This window comes from Triplophysa dalaica, chromosome 24 (assembly GCF_015846415.1).
Source record: "Triplophysa dalaica isolate WHDGS20190420 chromosome 24, ASM1584641v1, whole genome shotgun sequence".
In the NCBI taxonomy this organism is placed as follows: Eukaryota; Metazoa; Chordata; class Actinopteri; order Cypriniformes; family Nemacheilidae; genus Triplophysa; species Triplophysa dalaica.
The window spans coordinates 15,948,243-15,972,262 of NC_079565.1; the positions used below are offsets into that span (position 1 = coordinate 15,948,243).

The 24,020-nt window shown below is 38.3% G+C and overlaps 1 protein-coding gene across 3 annotated transcripts; it reads right to left on the bottom strand.

Annotated features, from left to right (window-relative positions):
- Window positions 1-286: 286 nt before the first annotated feature.
- On the bottom strand, window positions 287-23,579 carry glg1a (golgi glycoprotein 1a). Of its 3 annotated transcripts, none has more exons than XM_056739599.1 (27): window positions 23,069-23,579; window positions 20,500-20,529; window positions 18,965-19,051; window positions 18,663-18,878; window positions 17,369-17,572; window positions 17,216-17,287; window positions 16,893-17,079; window positions 16,593-16,804; window positions 15,318-15,439; window positions 14,077-14,178; window positions 13,749-13,902; window positions 13,542-13,574; window positions 11,924-12,061; window positions 11,687-11,773; window positions 11,491-11,553; window positions 11,084-11,197; window positions 10,902-10,990; window positions 10,605-10,722; window positions 10,189-10,281; window positions 7,774-7,911; window positions 7,555-7,678; window positions 7,165-7,307; window positions 6,276-6,377; window positions 6,085-6,192; window positions 4,943-5,063; window positions 4,733-4,839; window positions 287-3,114 (listed from the first exon to the last, which is right to left on the bottom strand). In XM_056739599.1, exons 1-27 carry the CDS (start codon window positions 23,369-23,371, stop codon window positions 2,947-2,949), a joined length of 3,435 nt encoding a protein of 1,144 aa, XP_056595577.1. In that variant the 5' UTR covers window positions 23,372-23,579; the 3' UTR covers window positions 287-2,946. The 3 variants fall into 3 exon arrangements, with proteins under 3 accessions (XP_056595577.1, XP_056595576.1, XP_056595578.1); XM_056739598.1 differs by having other exon boundaries at window positions 13,530-13,574; XM_056739600.1 differs by lacking the exon at window positions 13,542-13,574 and having other exon boundaries at window positions 23,069-23,578.
- Between the last annotated feature and the right edge of the window lie 441 nt (window positions 23,580-24,020).

Consider the following 24,020-nt stretch of genomic DNA (forward strand, 5'->3'; position numbering starts at 1 on the left):
TTAAGAAAATGGAAAAAACGTTACTTTTTAAATGATAGAATACTGTGTTGTCATAGTTGACAAGCTCTTTGTAATACTCTTTATTGTACTCTTTATTGGTCAGACATTTGCGATACCCAGTGTGACACACATGATAATAATGATGGCAAAACAATAGAAATGATGAGATACGAGGTTTCAGAAGGACAACAGCTCTATGTTGTATCCTGCTTTAGGATGCAGAAAAACTAAATGTGATTGTAGTGTAGTCGTTTGTAAATGAAAGCATGAAAAAATGTGCAGCAGATACAAACCATCAGATCAATTTTATTAACATCAGTCCAAATCAAATTACAGATCATAAAAAGAAAGACAAAAAAGCTTGCGTTATTCTGTTATATCTGTACTTTTCATTATCAATTTGTACACTGAAAGAATATACAAAAGCAATTCCTCACCATCATTTATCATTTCTGTCATGTATCAGGTTGATTTGACAAACAGGAAGCAGCGGTTGTGAATGGGCGGAGTGCAGATGACCGATACACACATGGAAGTTTTGTCCAGTGTTAGTAAAACAAGGAAGAGTTGACCAGTTTCATCCAGTCAACGTCACAGACACAAAGTTAAACTGCATCATGATACGGCATTGATACAAACTACTTATAGGTTCTGCGCTTGCATGAATACAACATAAATGTGAGGAAGACTAAAATTGGGACATGTCTGGGATATATTTCACCTCAAAATGAAGCCTTAATGATTTATTTTTTGAAATTTACATGAAATTCCATTTTTGCCATCACATGCAAAAGTATATATTTTTTTTAAACATATTTTTTTTATTTATATATTTTTTTACAAATGATTTTTAATTCATTTTCTTAACTTAAATCCTTAAATTTGTTATGCGAGTATGTATCAACCAAAATGGAATCTTGCAGTTTTAACCCAAACCAATTAATACTTGTTAAAATTATGTAAGACCTCATGGGTTCCTGTGATTAAGATATAGTTATACCTATTAAAACTAAAGTGTAAGTAATTTGTATCAATATACACAACAAAACAATGAAAACACAACAGTAAATGTTAAAAAAAACGTACACAGAAAAATGTTTTGCATCCAAATACATTCGACAGAATTTACCAGAATAAAATATGTTTTTTAGTTAATCGGAATGTATCCTTTCCTGTTCTTGTGTAAGGGTGCCAACCATGGCTGACAAAGATCTCTGCAAAAAAAAGTCAAAAGTTAAGGCAGATTTTGTCAACTAACCCATAATCCTCTGATAATATGTTACAGCTAATTACAGTACAGATGCGTTGTGACATGAATTCATCTTTTTAAAGCACAGCTTGGATGCACAAACACCACTTTAATGTCATTTTGTACAAAAGCATACAAACAGAGCGATACAAAAGCCAAATCAACCAACAGAAAGAGATGCAGAGGTACAGTAATATCGTTTCATGGTAAAAAAAGAATGAAATTAATTTCGACCATATGAATAGAAAAGGAGTCCAAAGGTACAAATGTGAAAAAGAAGCAACTCATTAGACAATAATCGCTTGTTTGTGATTTTGAATTAACTGCATTTACGTGACTGAACATTAAAACAGTTCATAACGGACCACAACCCTTCGTAACCAAACCATTTCGCGTTTGGGAAAAACTAAATATAACTTCAAAACTGTAGAGATGAAGGACGGCACTGATTTGAAAGTCACAGCAATATGGACCAACTGCGAGGAGATGCTTATTTCCAAAACATGCTGAAACACGGAGTGTTTAAAACCAAAAGTCCCTTAATATGACCTTCACTTTATTACATATATAACAGCTGAATGAAAATATAATGATGACAAAGACATGAGTGAAGATCGACAGCATGAATTTTATTCACAGATATCAAAGGTCCGATAGCATGGCAAATACGATCAGCCGACCCCTACAGAACTAACTTCAGATCAGAACCTTTTATAACACGGCCGACGCGAGTCAGCGGACACATTCTCCTGCAAATACACATGGACGTCTCCTACACCGAGCTCAGAATCACCCCGTGCCATTTGATTTGCGCTATCATTACAAATGGACAGATTGAATTCTTTTTTTATCTGTTGTTTCCTTGGGGCTGTAAATCTGTCGCCGTCGGCTCGGTTTAAGACAACGCCAATGTTGAAAATTGACATGCGCCATGTATTCGCGCCATATGCAACCAAGAAACCAACCCAAAAAAGAAAGATGGGTAGGAAATGTTCCAACCCATGATGAACCAAATTCATTGACGTAATTAAAAAAAACTAATTCTCTCGCTAGGACGGGCAGAAAGGCACAGACACACATCCGTTCAGTTGTCAGTAAGCACATCTTCAGTTATTGGCGGTTTCCTAAAACGTTTATGTCAGAAACTGCGACAATCTGCCACCTGTGCACACCATCCTGCAAGCAATAAGAAAACAAATAGCAAAAAGACACACAACTCCCTGCTACCACAATCCAAACAGCCAAGCGTCAACAATAAATAAAAGCGTTCAGTAGGAAAGCAAAACAAAGTCTCTGACATTAATGCTTGTAGTTGAAGAGAGCAGAGTCGATTGGTGCTGGCGTGTTCGCAAAGAGCACGCAAATGCGCTCAGAAGAGGGCGGGAATGACTCTCGCCGGTCCGCAGCAGGCAGGTTTATTCGTTGAGAATCAGGTGATGACGTTGGACAAGCACAGTCAGGGAAAAGAAAAACAAAGTGTGTGTAGCAATTAAATCTGGGTCCCATTGTGACCGTTGGCGGTGCCACGAAAATGCACACACAGCACGAGTCTAAACACCAGTCCCCTCCTTCAAGTTCGCTTTAGCGACCCCAGTGTCCTTCCCCGGCCCAGGACGGAGAATGGCTTGTGGGGTGTATTGGGCCGTGTTGGCCTGCAGGGGGAGCCGAAGCCGTTCCCCTGCATGTCGCCCCGCTTTCTACCTGTCCTTCAACTCCCGCATCACGCGCTTGGTAATGCGACCGCACAGCAGACCCATGAGGAAGAGCAGGACCACGGACATCGCCAGCATGCTTAGGATGTACGTCTTGGCGGGGGACGTAAAGACCTGACCGGCTAGGTCGGAAAAACCTTCGGCAGGCACTACCTGTTAAAGAGAAAACACGAAAATGTCAGAAAAAATCTGGTAGGGTCCATATCAATATTGATATTCATAGATACCATGATCATGTTCTGATAGTCATAAAATGATAAAACACAAAACACATCAATGAACAATAGCGAGCGAGACATTGGATATTAAACCGGCCCCTGCAATGATGCGTCATGCCTTCTGACTTCTTTACAATGTTAAACGTGCTGTCTTCTCATGCTTAACATGGTCAACTTGTCAAAAAATAAGTTTGGTGTATAACGTAGGGTTTCTGTGCTGGATACAATCCCCCAGTGATCTTACAGGATTCAGAAAGGTTTTTTCGAACATATAAAACAGTTTCATAACAACTTTTCTTAGTCCCTTATTGGACAATTCCCCCCGTAACGCAAGCGGCACGCCCACAGGAGAGCAGGAGAAGGAGCATGCGCAGACGCTACTTTAACTTGTGTGCAGGAGAGAGAGAGCATATGTTTGTTAAGTTCAGGTGTTTATTTGTTCACTGCATTTGGGTGATGAATGTTTTATAAACTGTGGATATAACGCTGGATTTGGAGACGGTTTGAAACTGATCTATGGAGCCGTCCCAGTGATGAAAGATGCCGGACATGAACCGCATGCGGTGAGTGAAACTGATGTCTGTGTTTTGTTGACATGGGTGCAAATTTGCTTTGGTTCAGCACACGACATATGTATTCAGAAACAATCAAAGCGCTGTATCTGTCTTTTATAAATCTGATCAAACTAAATACTCTTTGAAGATACAAAGTATACAATACTAATGTAGGTACTCAAGATTAATATGAGATTGGCAGCTAAACCCTGTGTGTTACGCCCGCTTTAAGAAAATACACAATTAACTATATCAATTGATTTACAACACATGCAAAAGGTGCTGAAACACAAATAGAACAAATTTGTGTAATCTGGTTTCAAAACCATTCTTAAAAAAATGTTTGCATCAAATTTAGTTGAAACAATTTAAATAAGGATGTTTATGTAATAATATTAATTGTTCATGCAAACCATTCTGGGCTTTATTGTCAACAACTGTGACAAGAATGAAAATTCCAATTTTATTCATATGTCACGAATTCAGACATACTGTTTTTTTTACCGTTATTGTTGCTTTTGTTATTTTCAAGCTGTATTGTGTATGGAATGCAACAAAAAAAAATTGTTGCATGTTCATTTTATTAAATAAACAATTTGTTGAATAAGTCCTGACGTTTAGACGCATTTAAACAATATGTTTAGTACAGTGACATCTATCGGTTGAGCTTGGTATCGCGGTTTAAATGAAGACTTCTAAAGGCTTCTGGTGTCTTTTGCTTGTTTTCAGAAATATTCTACAGGCACTCTATTTTTTGTGAATGTAAACCGCACGTTCAGTTGGGGTCATAAAAGTGTGCATGCGCAGTAACGTTTGTTTATGTCAAGATAAAACAGTCAATACTTCATGTGTGTTTGCCGTGTTTATTTTTATGTGCATGTGTATATCTTTAGAAATGTGAATATTATATATTTATAGTTGTATGTAATGTATAAATATATGTAAATATACGGCACTAATGTGAATGAATAGAAGAATGGAGGGAAGTTACATCCTGACCTTGGCAGCAAAACTCCACATGTCGATGCGATCCTGTAATCTCTTCTTACACTCAGGCTGTAGTCTCACACGCTTGTCCTGAAGAGCTTCCATAAGACAGGACATCTCTGTACGAAACACAAATAAACGCCATTCATCATCATCATCGTCATCATCATGGATAAAATGATTAGCAGAGTAAGATCATCGTCCTGTGTGGGAATGACATACGTCTTCCTCTGCCCGGTGGGATGGCGGCACACTGGTGTTTGATGTCCAGAGCGCAGGCTGTGTGTAGAACTGGATCCACAAAAATATCTGCTTTACTCTCCTTCAGAATGTTCAGAACCTCCTGAAGCGTGAAAGGTCAGGACATTGTAAACATAAGGGAACTTTTACATTGAACCTAGATAACAGTTACGATGACCCTCAACGAGTGTTAATAGTACACACAGCATAATATAAATAAATAAAGTTGTGCCATCAAATTGATTAGTCGCGATTAATCGATTCTAGAATAAATGTTTGTGTTTATATAATACATGTGTGTGGTGTTGTAATGTTTATAAATCTAAATGCAGACACATACATGTGTATATATAACAAATATTTATATACATGTTAAAAAAATATATTATTTTAAATTTGTATTTAAATATAGATGAATACATAATGTAAATTAGATGATTTATGTTTCTTAACTACGTATGTTACTCAGATTAACACGATACGAATCATTAACGATTTATTTTTACAAAATAAGTTGAGAGAAAATAGGAATTAACAACTGCCCTTTTATTATTTATTAAATGCTGCACATGTCTTTGTGAAAGAATACCAATTCGAAATCGAATTCTAAATCAAATAAAAATGAATTAAAACAAAATAAACAAACTAGGACTTTGTCTGTGCTTTTACATTTAAGAAATATCCGCATATCCACGTTTTCCAAGTTTGCTGTTGCTGTTCAAAACATGTATTGAGATTCAAATCATATCTCATCCGGCTTGAACGTCACATAAAATAATCGATTTTCAACTGGGTCACGGGGAATCCTTACATCCCTATTCTTAACTATATACATGTATGTTTGCATATTTATATATACATGTAAATAAGCACGCCACACACATACATTTATAAACACAAATATCTATTTTGGAATCAATTAATCACGATTAATCGATAAGACTGAACTAAATAAAGAATCTGTTTACTCCTATCACTGTTGATTAATTACAACGAAACACAACATTACTGAGATGGTGACAGCCCTAGCTTAAACACTACAATGTTATTGTCCACAATGAAGGCATCAGACAGACAACTTAGCAACAGGCTATAATGCAAATTTGAGTTAAAAGAGCACTTACTTTTTTACAGCCTTCGTGTTTGATCTTGAGCAGGTTGAATTTCAGACACTCCTCGACCTGACCCGTCTGCTCCTGCGCTGCCACCTCCTCCGCACAGAGCCGTGGGATCTGACTCACACATACACAAACACACCATCAGTCACTGCAAGTAGAAGCGTCTCAGATGAAGATGCTCAGAAGGTTGATGTTACCTCATCAGAGCACTGCAGCTGCAGCTGAGGGTCGAGTCTGTAGTCCAGAGCAGACTCCTGCAGGATCACACGGATCTGATCCTCACAGTCCGGAGAAAGACGCTGGACACACATTAATCTCTCAAGAGTCATTGAGTGAATACAACTAACAGCTGTTGCAAACATAATGTGGAGCAGGTGCATTCACACTATGGATCATATAAGCTCCGCCTATCACACTGCTCATTTGCATGAAGTTAAAGGGCTCATCTGACACAGCTAAAACAATTATTATTATTTGTTTTAGATGTAATTCAATGTGCATGTTTGCATCTCCTCTTTGCTCCGCCTCTCTGAAACACACAGATTTTTTACGAAGCTCAATGTTCTGAAAAGTGAGATGTGCTGTGATTGGCTAGTTAACCAGTGCATATGTGATTGGTGGAATACTGCAAGCGTGTGAGGGAAATGTAACGCCTCTTACCATATTTGGAACATCAGGTTCCTGTTCAATTGTACTGACAGGTACTCCACATTACTCGTGTTTACATTTGGGCGGTCTTAGTCAAATCAGACCACCAACTGATGTAGATTTATGTGGGTGTGGTTACACGAGGTGTTTCAGGCAGATCTGGGTGAGCATTCACTTTAACATAGAATGACTCTTTTGTTCCCACAATTGCATGTGTCTAAAACATGCATGGGCAACTTATAACATACCAAAGACACAGAAAAACACATATTCACGCCATATGATCCCTTTAAAACTCTAATGCGATACATTGTTAACAACCAGGCCCCACTTTTACTCACTTTGTTGCACAACTGCAAATCTTAATTAATTTAAGTTGCTGTAATGGTTCTCAGTGTGAACGCACTTTTGTACAGATGTGTTAAGGCGGCTACAAACCTGGTCTGCATATTTAAGTTTGAGACAGGAGATAACCTCTCCCTCCAGCTCATTGTCATCCGTGGCCTTGTTCAGAATGCTCTGGCAAAATTTGGGGATGTCAGCCTTGCACGACTTCCTGAGCACAGGGTTCAGACGATAATCTGAAACAGAGATCAATAGAGGGTGTCATTCTGCACATCAATGATTTGAAACCAGTTCAAATCCAGCTCAGTGTTTTTGTTGCCATCTGTCTCTATTCACACTGTGCTCTTGTGAGACTCGGGTGCAGTTTGTTGAGTCTTGAAACATATTTTCAACACTAGTTGAAGAGACTAAACTGATGTCAAACAGATTATCTGTTTGCACCACAAGCTCTCTTGTAAACTGTGTGTGTAGTGACGGCTGTACCTGTGTTCTGGGTGATCTGTCTTTTGGTTATCATTTGTTTGCATTTAGGGTCCATAAGCTCGCTGTTTTTGTTTTGTTTGAGACACTGTAAAATGTTCTTGGAATCCGTCTCGGTGCAGAAACGCTGTAGGATTTTACATAAGACACATTGCAAACATTTTAAACAAGTGAAAATGAAGTTTAAAAGTCATACGAATTGTTAATGGTCAAGACACACACCCTGATCATCTGCTTGCAAACCCTCATGAGCTGAAAGTCCAGTTCTGGGTCCATCATTTCAGTTTCCTGTAGTTTGAAGACCTTCTGATGGCAGTGTGGATGCAACACCTTCTTGTTCTCCTTAAGACATTCGACCACCTTGTGCACAAAAAATAATAACACGCAACAAGGGTTTACATACGAGTCGAGATGAAATATGTTCAGAATACATATTTTCTGAATATCACAATAGTGAAGTGCAGTCTGTCACCAGATCAGTTAATCTATTTTGATTCGCACATATTTACATGTATTATCAAGAAACATTTATAAATCCTCCACCAGATTAGTGCTGCCCTCGACCAGAGATTTCTTTAGTTGACTAGTAGTCGTTCATTGAGGCCATTAGTCGACTATTTGCACATTTATGAAAATAATTTAAATATTTGTCTAAATATTTCAATATACAGTATAAGAAAGCAAAAGATTCAAGATTATTCTTTTCATAGCATTGTTTAGCTATATTTGTAAAATGAGTATTAGATTTCTTTCCTTTTGCGTTCTTTCGTTTTTGAGCACCGCTTTGATACGTGCACTTCATTGCGTATATCTGAGCGTCTAAATCAAACGTCAAATGATTTTATCACGTGTAGCCACTAGGGGGCCCCCAAGCTTGTGGGGCCCTACGCATTTACGTCGTGGTTCGCAATGCTACTGGGAATGTGGACATCAGATAATGGTTTAAGCTTCATGTTTGAAAAAGAAGTTTTATGAAACATTGTTCTACATTACATAGATATACAAGACCATTTTAATTAGCCTTAAAAATATAAATTAAGTTCTCAAGCGCACACATTATGCAATCCCCTTTGACACCGCCACAAGTTATGATTATACGTCTCAATATATTATTTCACTAGTGTACTAATAATTAAACAAATAAATAAAAATACAGCAAACTGAAACACTTAAAAAAAACATATCAGTGGAAATATATCTATAAATGAGTAAAAGACATTAGGATGTCCCCATCAAAATACATTTAAAAAAGTGGTTTTATGTCCATAGAGAGCACATTAAATGTTAGTAAAATGTCTAATATATGGTTTCAAGTTTTTGGAGAATAAAATGTCAAAATTTGTTTAAAAAAATGGTACATTTTCATTCAGTGTAACACAATATTTATGTACAACTTCAAACAATAATCTAATTTTATTGTGCCTTACATGAACACATTTTTTATTAAAAAAATATATATATTACACCAAATTAGAATTTATTAGTAATTAGTCTTTTAATATGTCATAAATATGCCTCACAAGATTGTTACACTGAATTACATTTTAGAGGCCGTCAGCTATAAATCAGGGAAACATTTATGATATCAATTTTTTGCTCAGAAAAACAAAAATGGAATAAAATTAAACATATTTTTAGTCCTTTTGAACAACAACAATTCAAAGTAGTATTACACTTAGTGTTTAAATGCTTAAACCTGTTTTCATCTTTGACCCATATATATATATACACTCACCTAAAGGATTATTATGAACACCAGACTAATACTGTGTTTGACCCCCTTTCGCCTTCAGAACGGCCTTAATTCTATGTGTCATTGATTCAACAAGATGCTGAAAGCATTCTTTAGAAATGTTGGCCCATATTGATAGGATAGCATCTTGCAGTTGATGGAGTTTTGTGGGATACACGAAGCTCCAGTTCCACCACATCCCAAAGATGCTCTATTGGGTTGAGATCTGGTGACTGTGGGGGCCATTTTAGTACAGTGAACTCATTGTCATGTTCAAGAAAACAATTTGAAATGATTTGAGCTTCGAGACATGGTGCATTATCCTGCTGGAAGTAGCCATCAGAGGATGGGTACATGGTGGTCATAAAGGGATGGACATGGTCAGAAACAATGCTCAGGTAGGCCGTGGCATTTAAACGATGCCCAATTGGCACTAAGGGGCCTAAAGTGTGCCAAGAAAACATCCCCCACACCATTACACCACCACCATAATTGCATTAATGAGAAATTGAACAGATGTTCATAATAATCCTTTAGGTGAGTGTATATATTTAATAAAACCTATATTTTAGATTTTTATCTCAAAATTCTGTTTTATTTAAGTGACATATGAATTTTATTAGTTTACAAACAATTAAACCTTGAATGTTGTAAGAAAAGACCAAATGTTACTGAAAATTGTTCATGTTGGGTAAGGGAATGTGTGAACACAGTATTGTGTATCGTATCGAACCATGAGGTGAGAGTATTGTTACATCCCTCCTACTTCTAGCTCATATGAGTTATAACATGTTAAAAATGAAAAGCAATATCTGTTAACATTAGTTCATGCACCATAACACAGGTCATTGTTCAAACAAAAAAAAGAAATGCTGAAAAGCGAAAAGGGTGGTGTGAGATGTTACCTGAGCGTTTCCAAACACCACATTCTGACAGTGTTGTTTGATGTCCTGTCGACAGCTCTCGTACAGATCCGGCTCCAGACGGATGTCTTCAGACTACAACACAACATATACAGAACTCAATTTCCTCATGTGCAAAACGTATCACACAATGAAGGCTATTTACCTACAGTATGCTTTGACAAACAATACGGTGTCATTTAACAAGGAGAGACCAGAAGAACGGTTCAAGGACAAAAACTCTACAATCAGTTATTGTTTTGGTGACTTAAAGGGATAGTTCACTCAAAAATGACAATTCTTTCATCCTTTTTTGAACCGGAGGCTGTACACTGAATTTTTTTTTTGTTAAATGTGTTTTTCTGAAATGAAAAGTACAAAACTTGAATTGATATAGAGAAGTGAATCTGAGCTCTTACCATCTCCAGCTCCTCCACTCGGAGCTGTTTGCGGCATTTCAAGGAAACTCGCTGCTCTTTAACTTCCTGAAGTGTGTCGTTCCTGACTGTGGTGCTGAGACAGATCACCACATCCACCCTGAGAAGAAAGCAAACCACATCTCAGTTGTGTTCTCCTTATATTTGCTGTTCTTTACAGCACTGGTGAGAAATACTTCTATATTTGTGTTTTTGTCGTATTTAGGTGAAAACTAAAAGGCCATCTGAATCATCCCTGTCCCCCGTTGACTGATTTAACGGTCTAACGTTCGCTCTCACTTCTTTTTGATGTTGGGACACAACTTGAGCACGTCCTCCTTGCACGCCATCTTGAACTTGTATGAGAAGCGGAAGTCCTTCATCTGGATCTGAGGATGACGGAAAAACGGTGGATTGAAAAAAGAGAACAAAAAGAAAGCGGTAATGAAAATGAAGATCGAGAGTGTGACGGAGAGACGCACCAGCTGGAAGTGTGTGACTCCGACAGCACATTTCTCATTCATTTCCTTCTGGTGCTTATTGGCAACCAGACAATCCATCAGATCCCCAGTGTCTATCTGATTATCAGCCACCTCCTGAGAGAGAGAGAGAGAGAGAGAGAGAGAGAGAGAGAGAGAGAGAGGGGGGGGGAGAGAGAGAGAATACAAAGACAACTTATTATTGAGATACACATACTAATAGAAAATAATAATAAAATAAAATGATATGCTTTTTTTAACGTTACAATGTACAATTCAAAAGAATAAAAATACCACTGCAACTTATAATTCCTATAAAAAATTTGACATAATTTTAAATATATTCAAAATTTATTAATTTAGATTGCAGTCTTAATATCTAATAGAAATAAAGTAGACGTGTGACTTACATGACAGTGAGATTGAATGATGGGCTCACAAGCTCGAATCAACAGAGCCTCAATCTGAATGTCCTAAAAGATCACAAACACGAAGACAAATTCACCAAACAGATCTCAAATCCACAGCACTTAATGCAGACACAGACTCAACATTGAGGCTTTTTTTATTTTGAGAAAAACATCAATACAAGGTTAAAAGTTATACCTCAGATTCCAGTTCGGTCAGGTTTCCGACCACATCACGGCAGTTAGGGATGAGATCTTCCAAATGATCCTGCAAACACTCCAACTCCTGCAAAACACACAAACAATTAAGAAACGCGTCAATTGAGATGCACGTATAATGTGCAACATTGTATGTTGTTTTCTATGTAAAAATCCTATTCATTTGACAACTTCAATTGTTTTGCGTATATTGGGGAATATATATCGTGCTACTGACCTGTCCAGCCTCAGACTTTTCACTGCACCACTTTCCGAGATCTGTCATGCATCGCTGCTGCAGTTCAGGATCCAGTTTAACATCCAGCGCCCTCTGGTGGAGGATCCGCTGAACTTCCGTTTTACAGTCCCGTGATAACTATAGATTCACTCGCATGAATCAGTTTATACATTTATTTACAATCACATGAACAGACCCACAACCGACCCAACACAAACACACTTCTACAGCTCTCTATAAATAAACAGTCTTTGATTGTCATGAAATTTGATCATTATCGCAAGATCGATATGAGAATTAAAAGTGTAAAATGATTACCCAAAACCCTGATAATTTGAGCAAATGACCTATTAAATACAACATTTATAACCCAAGCCATGAATCTGGTTATCAGTCCTTGTAAAAAGAGAAGGACTCAGATTTCTCACATGCATTTTAAAGCTAAGCATGTTTACTATCAGGGTGAATGTCATCAAGCCCGCTCGACACATGTCCAGCTAATATCACTACAAACTAAAAAAATCATTCAGCCTACAGAATATGAAGCCTGTTTTATGAGACTGAGTTTAAATAACAATTTAAAGCTGCAATCTGTAACTTTTGCCTCTCTGCCGCCATCTCTGTTTGAAACATAAAATTGAAGGTTACTTAAATATCCTTATGCATGCTGACATCAAATGGATTTCATAACCTAAGTCTCAAATCTGTTTTCAACATTGTTTTCATGTAATTCGATAGTTACAAGATGGCGCCGGTGAGCGTTTGAGACACTAGAGTCAGGAGAGTAATATTAGAAAGTAATGTATCAGAGATATGACCGATCCTCTTTAAATTGCAGAGCACTTCATTAAGCCAAAACGACTGGATAGTGTTATGCCCGGAGAATAGTTCCCTTTTCACGCGGACAGCGTACATTGTGCATGACTCTGATTTCATCATCAGAATAGTACACGCGTACTGTACGCACACCGCCGGAATTTTGTTACCTTGCGTACGTTCAGGATGCAAATTCCATTTTCTTACAGTAACCAACCAACCGTGTCCTGGGAGCATCGATTCAATGAGGTTAAAGAGAACCTGACCCCTGTAGGCCTGGAGAGTAATTGCAATATGTTGCGATGCGCATGCGTAAAAACCAGTGTGTACACGTATGGGTCAAAAGTAGTAAACTTTGGCTGTGCGTAAAAAGCAAAGAATGCCACAGGCTTTATACGACTGGAAAGTAGTCTGCAGACGCACAAAAGCTCTCCGGCGCCATCTTGTGCAACTAGCCCAGCGGTCATTGATTATTTGTTCATTTAAAAAAAAACTTTACAGGTTGTAGCTTTAAATATATATATTTTTTGTTCACATTTGATATTAAGAATTACTGTGAAAGAGAGAAAAATCACAGACAAGGGTATTTGAATTAAGAAAAAACTAGCCATTTAAAATAAATCTTTTATCCCCCCAAAATAAAGCAGTATAGCCATACAGACTTCATTCCCCTCGTGCAAATCAAACTTCCTGTATTCTGCTTGTGATGTTTTGGGATATAAAGTGACCTGGACATGAGCTCGACAGGACCTGTGAGATTCGGTCCCTTAAAGTACCGGAGGATACTTACACTCCCACTTACTTCTGTATTTACTTCTGAACTTTCTGATGAACCCTACGGTTACATGCAAGAAGCCTCAGATAAGCTATTACTCCATCAGTTACGTCTCAAAAACATGACTTAATGATCCCATAACATAATAGATAACTAAATAAAAGCCATTTTTCCTGGTTCACAATGCAAAGGTTACAGTACAGTGTTATATTGCTTCAGTATGAGCACTCGTACCCGTCGGCCCTGCATCTCTGTGCGGTAAGCGTGGCGGTACAGACAGGAGAAAACCGCCCCAGGTGGCATGAACTCGCTGGTCTCATTCCAGCCGTGAGTGTGACAAATGCGAGCGGCGTCGTTCTGACACTTTTTGTACAGGATGGGGTCCAGCCTACAAGCAAAATATGTCGGATTTACAGTACTTGATTTCATCGTTACATGATGGTTGGTAAATGTTGAAGTTAAAAATATGTTCTGGAATTTAAAGTTTCTGGATGAGATCCTTCATGTGAAGATGATGAACATAACATGTCCCAGAACATATAAAAGTAAAGTTTTCACTCACTTCCAGTCTCTGGAGATGAAGTACTGCAGCTCCAGTAATCGTTGTTCACAGGGTTCAACCATTTTATCAGTGTACAGATGTTCCATGAGACACGACAAGATCCTACACAACACACACACAACATTCACTATCATCTTAAACGAGCACCTCATCTCTACATGTGTTACAATGATCTAAGTCTCCATGAATTTTAAACTGATTTATTACGACTGTGTTAGGTTCTCTAGTGTGCTACAAAAGAAAGACATCAATTGCACACATGTTCCTCTCAACAATTGGATGACATCATTCACACTTCAGTCTGTGTTCACGTGTTCACTCAGTGACATGACAAAGTATTTTGATGTTTTATAAGCATGTAGTATTTAACGGGCTCGCTCTCTTGTTGTTGCAAATCTGTATAAATGTCATCATTGGGTTGAACACAGAGAAAGATATTTGGGCGAATGCATGTAACCAAACAGATCTCGGACCCTATTGAAAACCATAGTAGAAATATGACAAGTCAAAAGTGCCCCCGAACTGTTTGCTTTCCTACATTCTTCAAAATATCTTCTTCTTCTGTTTACGGAAAAAAAAAGTCAAGTCATTTTTCCTACTACAGTAGTCAATAGGGTCAAAGAACTGTTTGGATACAAGCATTCGTCCAAATATCCTTCTCTGTGTTCAACAAAACAAAGAAAACTATGCAGATTTGGATTTAGGTTGTTTTTGTGTGAACGATCCCTTCACGTATCAAGTATCACATAAATATAAAATGTTAAAGACACACACGCCTGCTAAATCAACAGACTGAAATGTTTTCTATCAAACTGGTTTGGTGAGAGTAAAACACAGTTCACCTTATTGTATGATGTGGCACAACAGTCCTTGTTACAAGCATGTCAACCCCATAGATTTAACAAAGCTTCTCAATAAGCAGTGCTGATAATGTCAATAAAAAAGAACACAATTCTGTTGATACTAATAATAAAAGTAAATAGTAAAACTTAAAGCAGTGCAAGCAATGGATTTAATTTTGGGGGAACACAATGAAGTCGCGTTAAATAAGTATCTGATATGTGCATAAAAATGTAATATGGAAACGGAATAAAGTTACTTAAGAACTAAAATGCAGACTAAAATAAATCGGAAGAGCTAAAAATAAAAATGAACTAATAATCCAGGTATAAAATAAACTTCAAAGACAGATTAATTGTATATATAAATGTAAATGTAAATGTATACTCAAATTCACTCACATGGGATCTCCGTTGCGAATGTGTTTGCAGGCGGTCTGTATGACGGACTCGCAGGCCTCGTTCAGAGCGCGGTCGATGCGATAGTCTGCCCCGGGGTCTGTTTCCTGTATCAGTGTCTGGAGCTGATGGGATACAGACAGTTAGAGCCATAATCAGCATCATTCATCACAGCCGTCGCCCGATTTAATATGAATGAAAACTGAGCTACACGCATTCATGAATGAAATAAATTCCACCTCAGTTCATCAATAACAGGAGAAACTAAGACACGGTGAACGAGCACAAACGTACTCATCCATGTTAAATGAAAGAACACTGTCTAGTAAGGAGGGCTGGGCAATATCACCCAAAATGATACATTATATACGAGATGTGAGTATTTCTATGTGATGAGAAATAAAACCAGGATGGAGGCTGCTACATCTAAAAAATAAAAAGTGCATGAAAATGTTGTCATTTTGTAAGATGCTGGTCGTTTGTAAACTGCCAAAGTTAACATCCGGTCTGTTTTTGGTTAAAACAAATTATTTTAAATTTTAATTATATTCATATTTTATTGTATATTCATAGTATTAAATGAAATAAAAACTAGTCAACAGTTACGGACTCTGCTGGAAGTTAAGTTTGGGCCACATAAGGTTTGTATATGTTTTTGTCACTAAAAAGGGTATTTTCAACATTATATATCAACTATTCAATATTTTGACCGATTGTTTTTATTTTGATAAAGGCTGTCAAACCATGAATAGTGACTAATTGCACTTGCAAAAGAAAAGTTTTTGTTTACACAAAGCATGTGTGTGTACTGTATAGAATAATAATGAATATATAAATACATACATGTACATGTATACATTTAAGAAAAATGTACATGTGCATATACATTTTTATAATTATTTATAAAAAGAATTGTACATAAATACATTATTTTGGAAGTGTGTGTATATGCATAATTATTATACTCTGTACACACACATTTTATGTTAACAAAAACATTTATTTAGCAAACGATTAGTTGTTATTAATCGTTTGACAGCCGTTAAATTAAGCGTTTTTATAATTTTGGTTAACCGACAACAACGTCTAGTAAGTAATATATAATACAAATCACTAAAAGCAAATCTCAAATTTAAAGGAAAATGGCTGAAGACAAACAGATTTGAGTCAAACAGATGCAGAAAAAAATGAACTAACTCATTAGCATTGCCAATACAGCAGTCTAATATAAATATTGACACCCGCATGTGAAGAATTGATAATCATAAAAAAACTCACAGCTTTCTGGCAGTGGCCTTCAAAGATGCCTTTGTCCCGGGACACTCTCATGAGGCAGTGGAGGGTTCGACCCTTGTGGTGGAGGCCGGAGCAATGAGTCTCGATCTCGCCTCTGCAGTGCAGCACGATCTCAGGACTGAGGGAAAAATCTTCCATCAGCATACGCCTGTAGTCCAACATCTCCCCCTGACACTCCCCGCTCACCGTTTGACCTGCAAAACAAATCATGACATTATGTGTACAACATTTTGAGCCCCCTTATCGTTGTCCCACTACAAATGAACACATTGCCAGCTTTACCTCTGTGTACGGCTGACTCCAGACACAGCAGGAGGTAGGAGAGTTTAGCCTCTCGGGCCCGTGGCATCGCCGCATCCATGTTGCAGCGGTATTTGCGCAGGTCTGGTTTGCAAGCTTTAGCCAGCGTGTAGCTGACCTTATAGTCCTGAGCTATTAGCTTCTGCCGAGTTGAAAGGGCGTCCTTACACTGCGGATCACACAGACGTATATTCGTAACACAAGTCTAATACTGCACATTTTTGTGTGACACATTTATTATTGCTTGTCACGCTCATACAGTGTGAATACATCCTTTAAATGCAAAACAAATAAAACAAACATACTTTATCTGACATGCTCTCCTCGAACTTGTGGTTGAAAAGACATTTATAGACCTTCCCTTCTCCTGCTGGAGTCTGAAGCAGAAACGAAACGAGAGATAATTAGCACGTGGAGTCGTCGGGGCGGTACGTATTCATGAGTGTGTTTCACGTTACGTTTTCGCAAAAGCGTTCGCGGTCTTCGCGGCAGGCGAAGTAGAGGTGACGGTCTAGGTGGAAGTCATCGGAGGAGAGCTCAGCCACGCGCATGATGGCCTTCTTACAGTCGTCTTTAATGCTGAAGGGACCCGGCTGCTCTTCCGCTTCGCTCACCAGTCCTTTCTCCAGACACGCGATCACCTCGCCCTGAGAGTGGATATCCTGAAGAGACCGAGAGAATGCTTAAAATACAACACCATCAAGCGGATAATAGAAGCTTTGAAAAGGGCTCGGCATAGTCCAGGCGACTTGCACGTTCGTTCAGCGTTTTGGGGTAAAACGAAGCTAGTAAATGTTGAGAGACGGTATAGTGTTTTCGAACACCCCTTTGTTTGTGGAGGCAGGTTTACACGACCTAACTGAAATAAAATTACGAGTTATTTTGCACAGACTGGGTGGAGCTACATAAAACACCCACCTATTACGTATTGGCCATGGACCAATGGTGGCTCGAGGGTGTTTACCGGCCAACAGAAACTTTCCTGTAGAGTTCTGTTTGATTTGCTGCGGCGAACTAATTATACAAATTTTCATTTGCACCAGAATTTGTTGGAAATCAGGTCACAGACGGTCGTTTTTCGATTTCGAATGTAGTATGCTGAGCCATTCTTTCTCATTTTTCAAAGAATAGTAAGGGACGCAGGCTCCTAATTTTAGAATTGGTTTTGATGCTTTGCTCAGTAACTGCTAATGTTTGTAAAAAATACTTCGAAAACAGTTTCTGAACAAACAAACAATGGATTACATACCAAAAAACTTCGACAAATTGGACATCTGTAATCATTCACAAAATCCTTTCCATGTTAAAAAGTATAAAAGGTACAGATACTGGTGTTGTGCTCAGATATTTGTTATTTTACTATTATACCAATTTTCAAAAAGGCATTTAAAGGTAAGAAGCATTTGTGCCCACAAATTCACAGCGAATAGTTTTAAAGTCGGCGCGATGCAGAAATCGCAGTTATGTTTAATTCTGAATTTTGACGAATCTGAATAAAACAACTTCTGAAATGAGAAAAAAAAACGTAGGGCGGGGCTTAATTTCATCCTTCAGGAATAGATTGGATCTATTGGAAGTTGGAAGCTATAGCCATTGGACAATCAGTAGAGTCCCACTCCCTAACAAAGACATGCATCATGAAGAGATGCCGTTAGGAGGTTTGTGTTTTAGAATCAACATTATAAGTGCAAATGAAATATTGAACTGTAATATCTCATAAAGTGTGCTTGGGATACTTCGTTTGAGTTGTACCTTCTCGCCCGTGTTGACGCTCCCACAGTGTAGCGTGTTGATGTCTTCCTTGCACTTGTCCATGAAGCCGCAGATAAGGCGGTAATCACTGTAGACGATGCTGGTCATCTTTGTGATGTACTGGTTACACTGGTACTCTGAGATATTACTGCGGTGTTCCACCAAACAAGACACCAGGTAACCCTTCCCACGCTCCTCTGCCGCACACTCCTTAATCTACATAAAATGAAGCATTTTTGTATAAATAATTTCACTTTAATACAAATTTTATTATTGAAAAAATTCAGGGAATCCATACTCACCCCGCTGATGGTACTCTTGCACACCTCGCTGGCGACAGTCTCAAACTTCGGATCTGTAGTCAAATTCAACTTGTAGTTCCACAACAGCTAGAAATAAAAAAAAATCACATTTTATCCTACAGAAGATATGACTGGACCAGCACGAACATCTTAAGATCATGTCATTAAAGGGATTCTTCACCCAAAAGTGAAAATTCTGTTATGATTTACTCACCTTTGAGTTGTTCCAAATCTGTATAAATTTCCCATAGTAGGAAAAATTACTTTATCATTTTTGTTCTGTTGAACACAAAATAAGACATTTTGAAGATTGCAGGAAAGCGAACAGTTCTGGGGCACTTTTGACTTCCGTTACATGTTTTCCTACTATGGGAGTCAATGGGGGGCAAAATCTGTCTGGTTATAAGCATTCTTCCAAATATCTTTCTCTGTGTTCATCAGAACAAAGACATTTGTACAGACTTGGAACAACAACAAGAATGGATTTTCAATTTTGGGTGAAGTATCCCTTTAGGGTCTTCAAAGGGTGCGTTTAAATTTGGCATTAACATGCGATCTTGCTGATACGAACAAGCAGATCGGTTTTTCAAATAATCAGGACACAGCGCGTTTGGACTTGATAACATCAAGTGGCTTCCACATCTGGATATCTTATCGGATCTCTATAGTTTTCCGGCCATTATTTAAAAAAGCCTGCAATTAAAAAAAAGCCCCGGTGCAGGGAGATTTCACAGAACACCTATAAAGGGCAGGATGAACATGTTACATATAAAATGATACACTGGAAAGTATCCGCGCCTGCATCCATGTTGAAATCGAGGCAGCGATGGGAAGTAAACCACGGTCAGAATCAGATGCAGGCTACAATTGTTTGGACTACCAAGCTGGAGATATTAAAACTATTCATTATATTATATATGAAAGTATAAGCAGATGCTGTTTTTTGCAGTTACACAAGCTTTTCTACTTGACCACTTCAGCCGTACCGTCATCACATAATCGAGTCGGGTTTCACTCGCGTGCATATCAGATTTATTAAAAAATATGATTGAGGTCTGAAACCGATCTGAAAATATTGGAATCCATGTGTTACACGGCCATGGGTCTTATCCGATCTGTGCCACATTCTAGGAAAAAATCGGAATTGGGTCATGTGGTGTTAAGTTGACCTTAATGACAAATGTAAACACACCCTAACTCAGGTAAGTATCAAGTATACTTTCATCTGATTAACTATAGCAATAAAAAAGTAGATCTCTGACTATATGTTTACTTGTAATATCTTATCAAATATTAAGACTGAAGAATTATTCACAACTGTAAAGTATTTAAGATCACAAATCTGCATCTCATCGCTAATGTTTTTATTTCTTTAATAAAACATTACATATTGCAATAAAATGTGGGCCTTTCATGTACAATAATCAGGATACAAACAACATGTAATACAAACTAAAACTTTGTATGGGATAAGAAATGATTTAAAATTAGACTTTAATTGACAACATCAACAGAAATAAAGTGTAAACACTTACATGATTACAGTCTCCGGCGATTTCCGTCTCCTAAAGATAGACAAAAAAAATAGAGTATAAACAGAAAGATAATGGCTCACTCCTACACACATCACAACAGAAACTCCTTCTTAACACAAGTCTAAACAGTGCTGTTGTGTCTTCTGTTTGTTTTCTTTGGACTAGAATTATACTGTATCACTGTTTACAGTATTCCTCTTACAGTTTATTGCTTTTGTTTACTAAATTCAATGTTTAACCAACGTGTCTCCCACATCTGGCTATCATTGCTACTGAGGTGGTCAGAACAACTATAATCATGTGTCTGGAGGGAATTTGTTTTCAGACCTCTTTTGGATTTGACGTTTATGTTTTTAAATAATTAATACTGCATATAACAAACATAGATTTAGGCCTCTTCCTGTTGTCCTTACTGTGATCACACCTATGACATCCTGTGTTATTATTTCAGATGATACACACTGCCTGTCACAGAAAAAGGCACATACTCTAATATTTAACCACCCCTTCTTCAGGCATTCACTCTGCTACACAGAACAAAGTCAAGGTTGTTTATCACTGTCAGTAATGGCACTCCAGCTATGTTCGGCATGACAATTTTGCAATACAGCTATGACAGCTGACTAAGGCATAAGCGGCTGCATGTTTGATGACAGCGTGTATGTCTAAAAGTGTTTGCTTTAATCATACAGACTGCAATTTCACGACATTTACATTTCCCCCTTTAGAAACCGCACTTCTTAACATGCAAACTTTTATTTGCCAACAGAGGGTGTGTGGCGAACAAATAACAGTGGGGTCTCTCGAACAGAGATAACCTGATACAGATCTTTATTTAAACAGCTGAGACACAAGCCCAGATGGAACGCATCATCAGCACACACAAGTGTTAACAGCTCGCCGTAAATTTCGAGCGTGGCATTCTCCAGTCCCATTGAGCGGAAGGCCTTGATGAGTCTGACAATGTTACTAAAAATGGCATGCAAATACAATCTAAGACACAGCGCTGTTCCTGTACTGACTTTGTTTTAATGTTAGTGGGGACCTAAACCTGAATGCACACCAAATCATGGGGACTCGTGTCACCGTGGGGACCAAAATAGAGGTCCCGATGGCCACAAAAGCTTATAAATTGTACAGAACAATGTACATTTTTGAAAATCAAAAATGCAAAAAGTTTTCTAGGATCTTTAGGGGTTGGGCTAGGGGATACATATACAGTTTGTACAGTATACAGCTCAATACACCTATGGACGGTCCCCACGGAGATAATAAAACATACATGCGTTTGTATGTGAGCATCAGTCAATCTAAACAAAACAATTAAGTAGTTTCAAATGAATGGCAGGTGTCTTCATTACTCCATAGCCTCACTCAATAGATATTATTCCTCCTAAACAGACATTAATCTGGAGACTTATGACCTTGGGCATGTAAAAATGGCAAAATCAAGCAGTCCAGCAACTTTAATCTTTAACCCCTATTCAAGGGAGCATTAAAGGGACTGTTCATCCCCAAAATGAGAATTCTTTCATCATTTATTCACTATCATGTCATTCGGACCTGTAAGACCTTCTTTATTCTGAAAAACACTAAAGATATTTTGAAGAAAATCTGTAACAATATTGGCCCACATCGACTTCCATTGTATGAACAAAAGGAGTAAATAATTCCTGAAATATCTTCTGTGTTTCACAGATGACAGGTTTTGTGGGTTAATAACTTTTTTTTAATATTTTTTTATTTTGTGGTTAAACATTAAAAGTCTGCTATGGTGACAAACATCCAGAAAACTGCTTATTCGGCATGAACCAGCTGTAAGTGGCACAGCTGAAGCATTCAATGTCCATAATGACACAAAACACAATGAAACTAATCCACATTCACCGGACTCGTGTTACACACATATCTGTCAGAAACTCAGCGTTTAACGGTCAAACACTTTGGATAGTGAACGTTCGGTGATCATACAATCGTTCAGTTGTGTGACAACAAACAGTATTTAACTAAAGAAACTGTCACCAGCATTTTAGAGTCCAGTGTGTATTAACATAACATCGCCCAGACTCACATGACTACAAGTCGAAGAGTGGCGTGACGTCACGAAGTGCCGAGTTTTGTGCGCGAGTGAGCTCAGCTGACTCATAACTCGCCTGTTTCGTCCCAAAATGCCGTTTAAGTAGGCGACACGCTACAGATCGAGACCCGGCCTTTAATGATAATAGAGTTTAGTATAATCTATACATTTATAATTGTCAGTAGATGATGTCAAACCTAGTCATTGCATGTGCATTGCTGCGCGTGAGGCCTTTTCTGGTAACGTCTTTAGAAAGGCGTCGCATCTTGAGATCGTCTCACATCATGTCAGTACATGTAATGTACACACTAGTGCATATAGTTCTCTAGCACCTACATCACATTCACCTCACGAATGCACGCGCACACAGTAACATGCAGATAACAGACGATACAAACTCGTGATCATCCTCTTGTGCTGACCAACTGACTGAAATACTAACGTGCAGACGTGGACTTTAAATCAAAGGGATAAACGGCCGTGTTTTCTTACATCTTTGCGGTCCTGTAGGCATTCCAGCACAGCCAGGTTGTTGTTCCAGGAGTGTTTGGGGCAGATCCGGATCACGTCCTCCCGACAGGCCGCCTCCTCTGCTAGCTTCCAGGCACCGCTGCGCCGGATCGACGCCGAGGCCGCATCCACCGCCGCTGCTTTCCCCTCTCCCGCCTGATTTTTCCCTCTATCAACATTATCCAAAACATCCGCGTTCTGCGATTTGCCTCCATAAGCGCAACATATCCAGCTGGAGAGGAATATCAACAGCAGAACTCGCTGCACACGTCTACACGCCGCCATCTTCGTTGGGCGAAATTACGGATCCTACTACGACGTAGGCGTGGCTCTTGCGTATGAATAAGCTCCGCTTACGTCGTTTCGGAGGCGGCTGGTCACGTGTCCTTATTAATATTCATTAGCGGCAGCCTCCTCCATAGTATGATTCGTTAGTTATCCATATAGCAGTGCTGATCGGGCTCAACTATCGGCCACGTCTACTGAAAAGAAGAGATGGATCACTCCTGCCTACACAATAAATACAATTATTAGCATTGAACAGATATGTAAAAGGGCGGAGTTAATAGTACCGGATGTTCTCATTCATTGGCCAGGGACGATCAAGATGTTCTATTTTGTTTATTTTATTTTCTCAGTGTTGCAATTTTATTCTACAGTTACTATATATTATTAATGTTATTTTCACATGTAAATTGTTGTGTATGTCGCAGCTGAAGTAGCATACAGTCGTCACGTGGTATCTGCGACTTTTCTCACCAGAGTTTTCTGTGTGGAACATTGACATACTTACATGATAAATGATTCAAAAAATATTCACAGAGATTGTTGGGGAAGAGTCTTGTATGTCACGTAGCAATATCTTGGTATAAATAGATTTCTTAGATTAACGTTTCACTTTCACAGGGCGTCCGAGGTTTAAAGCGAGTCACGG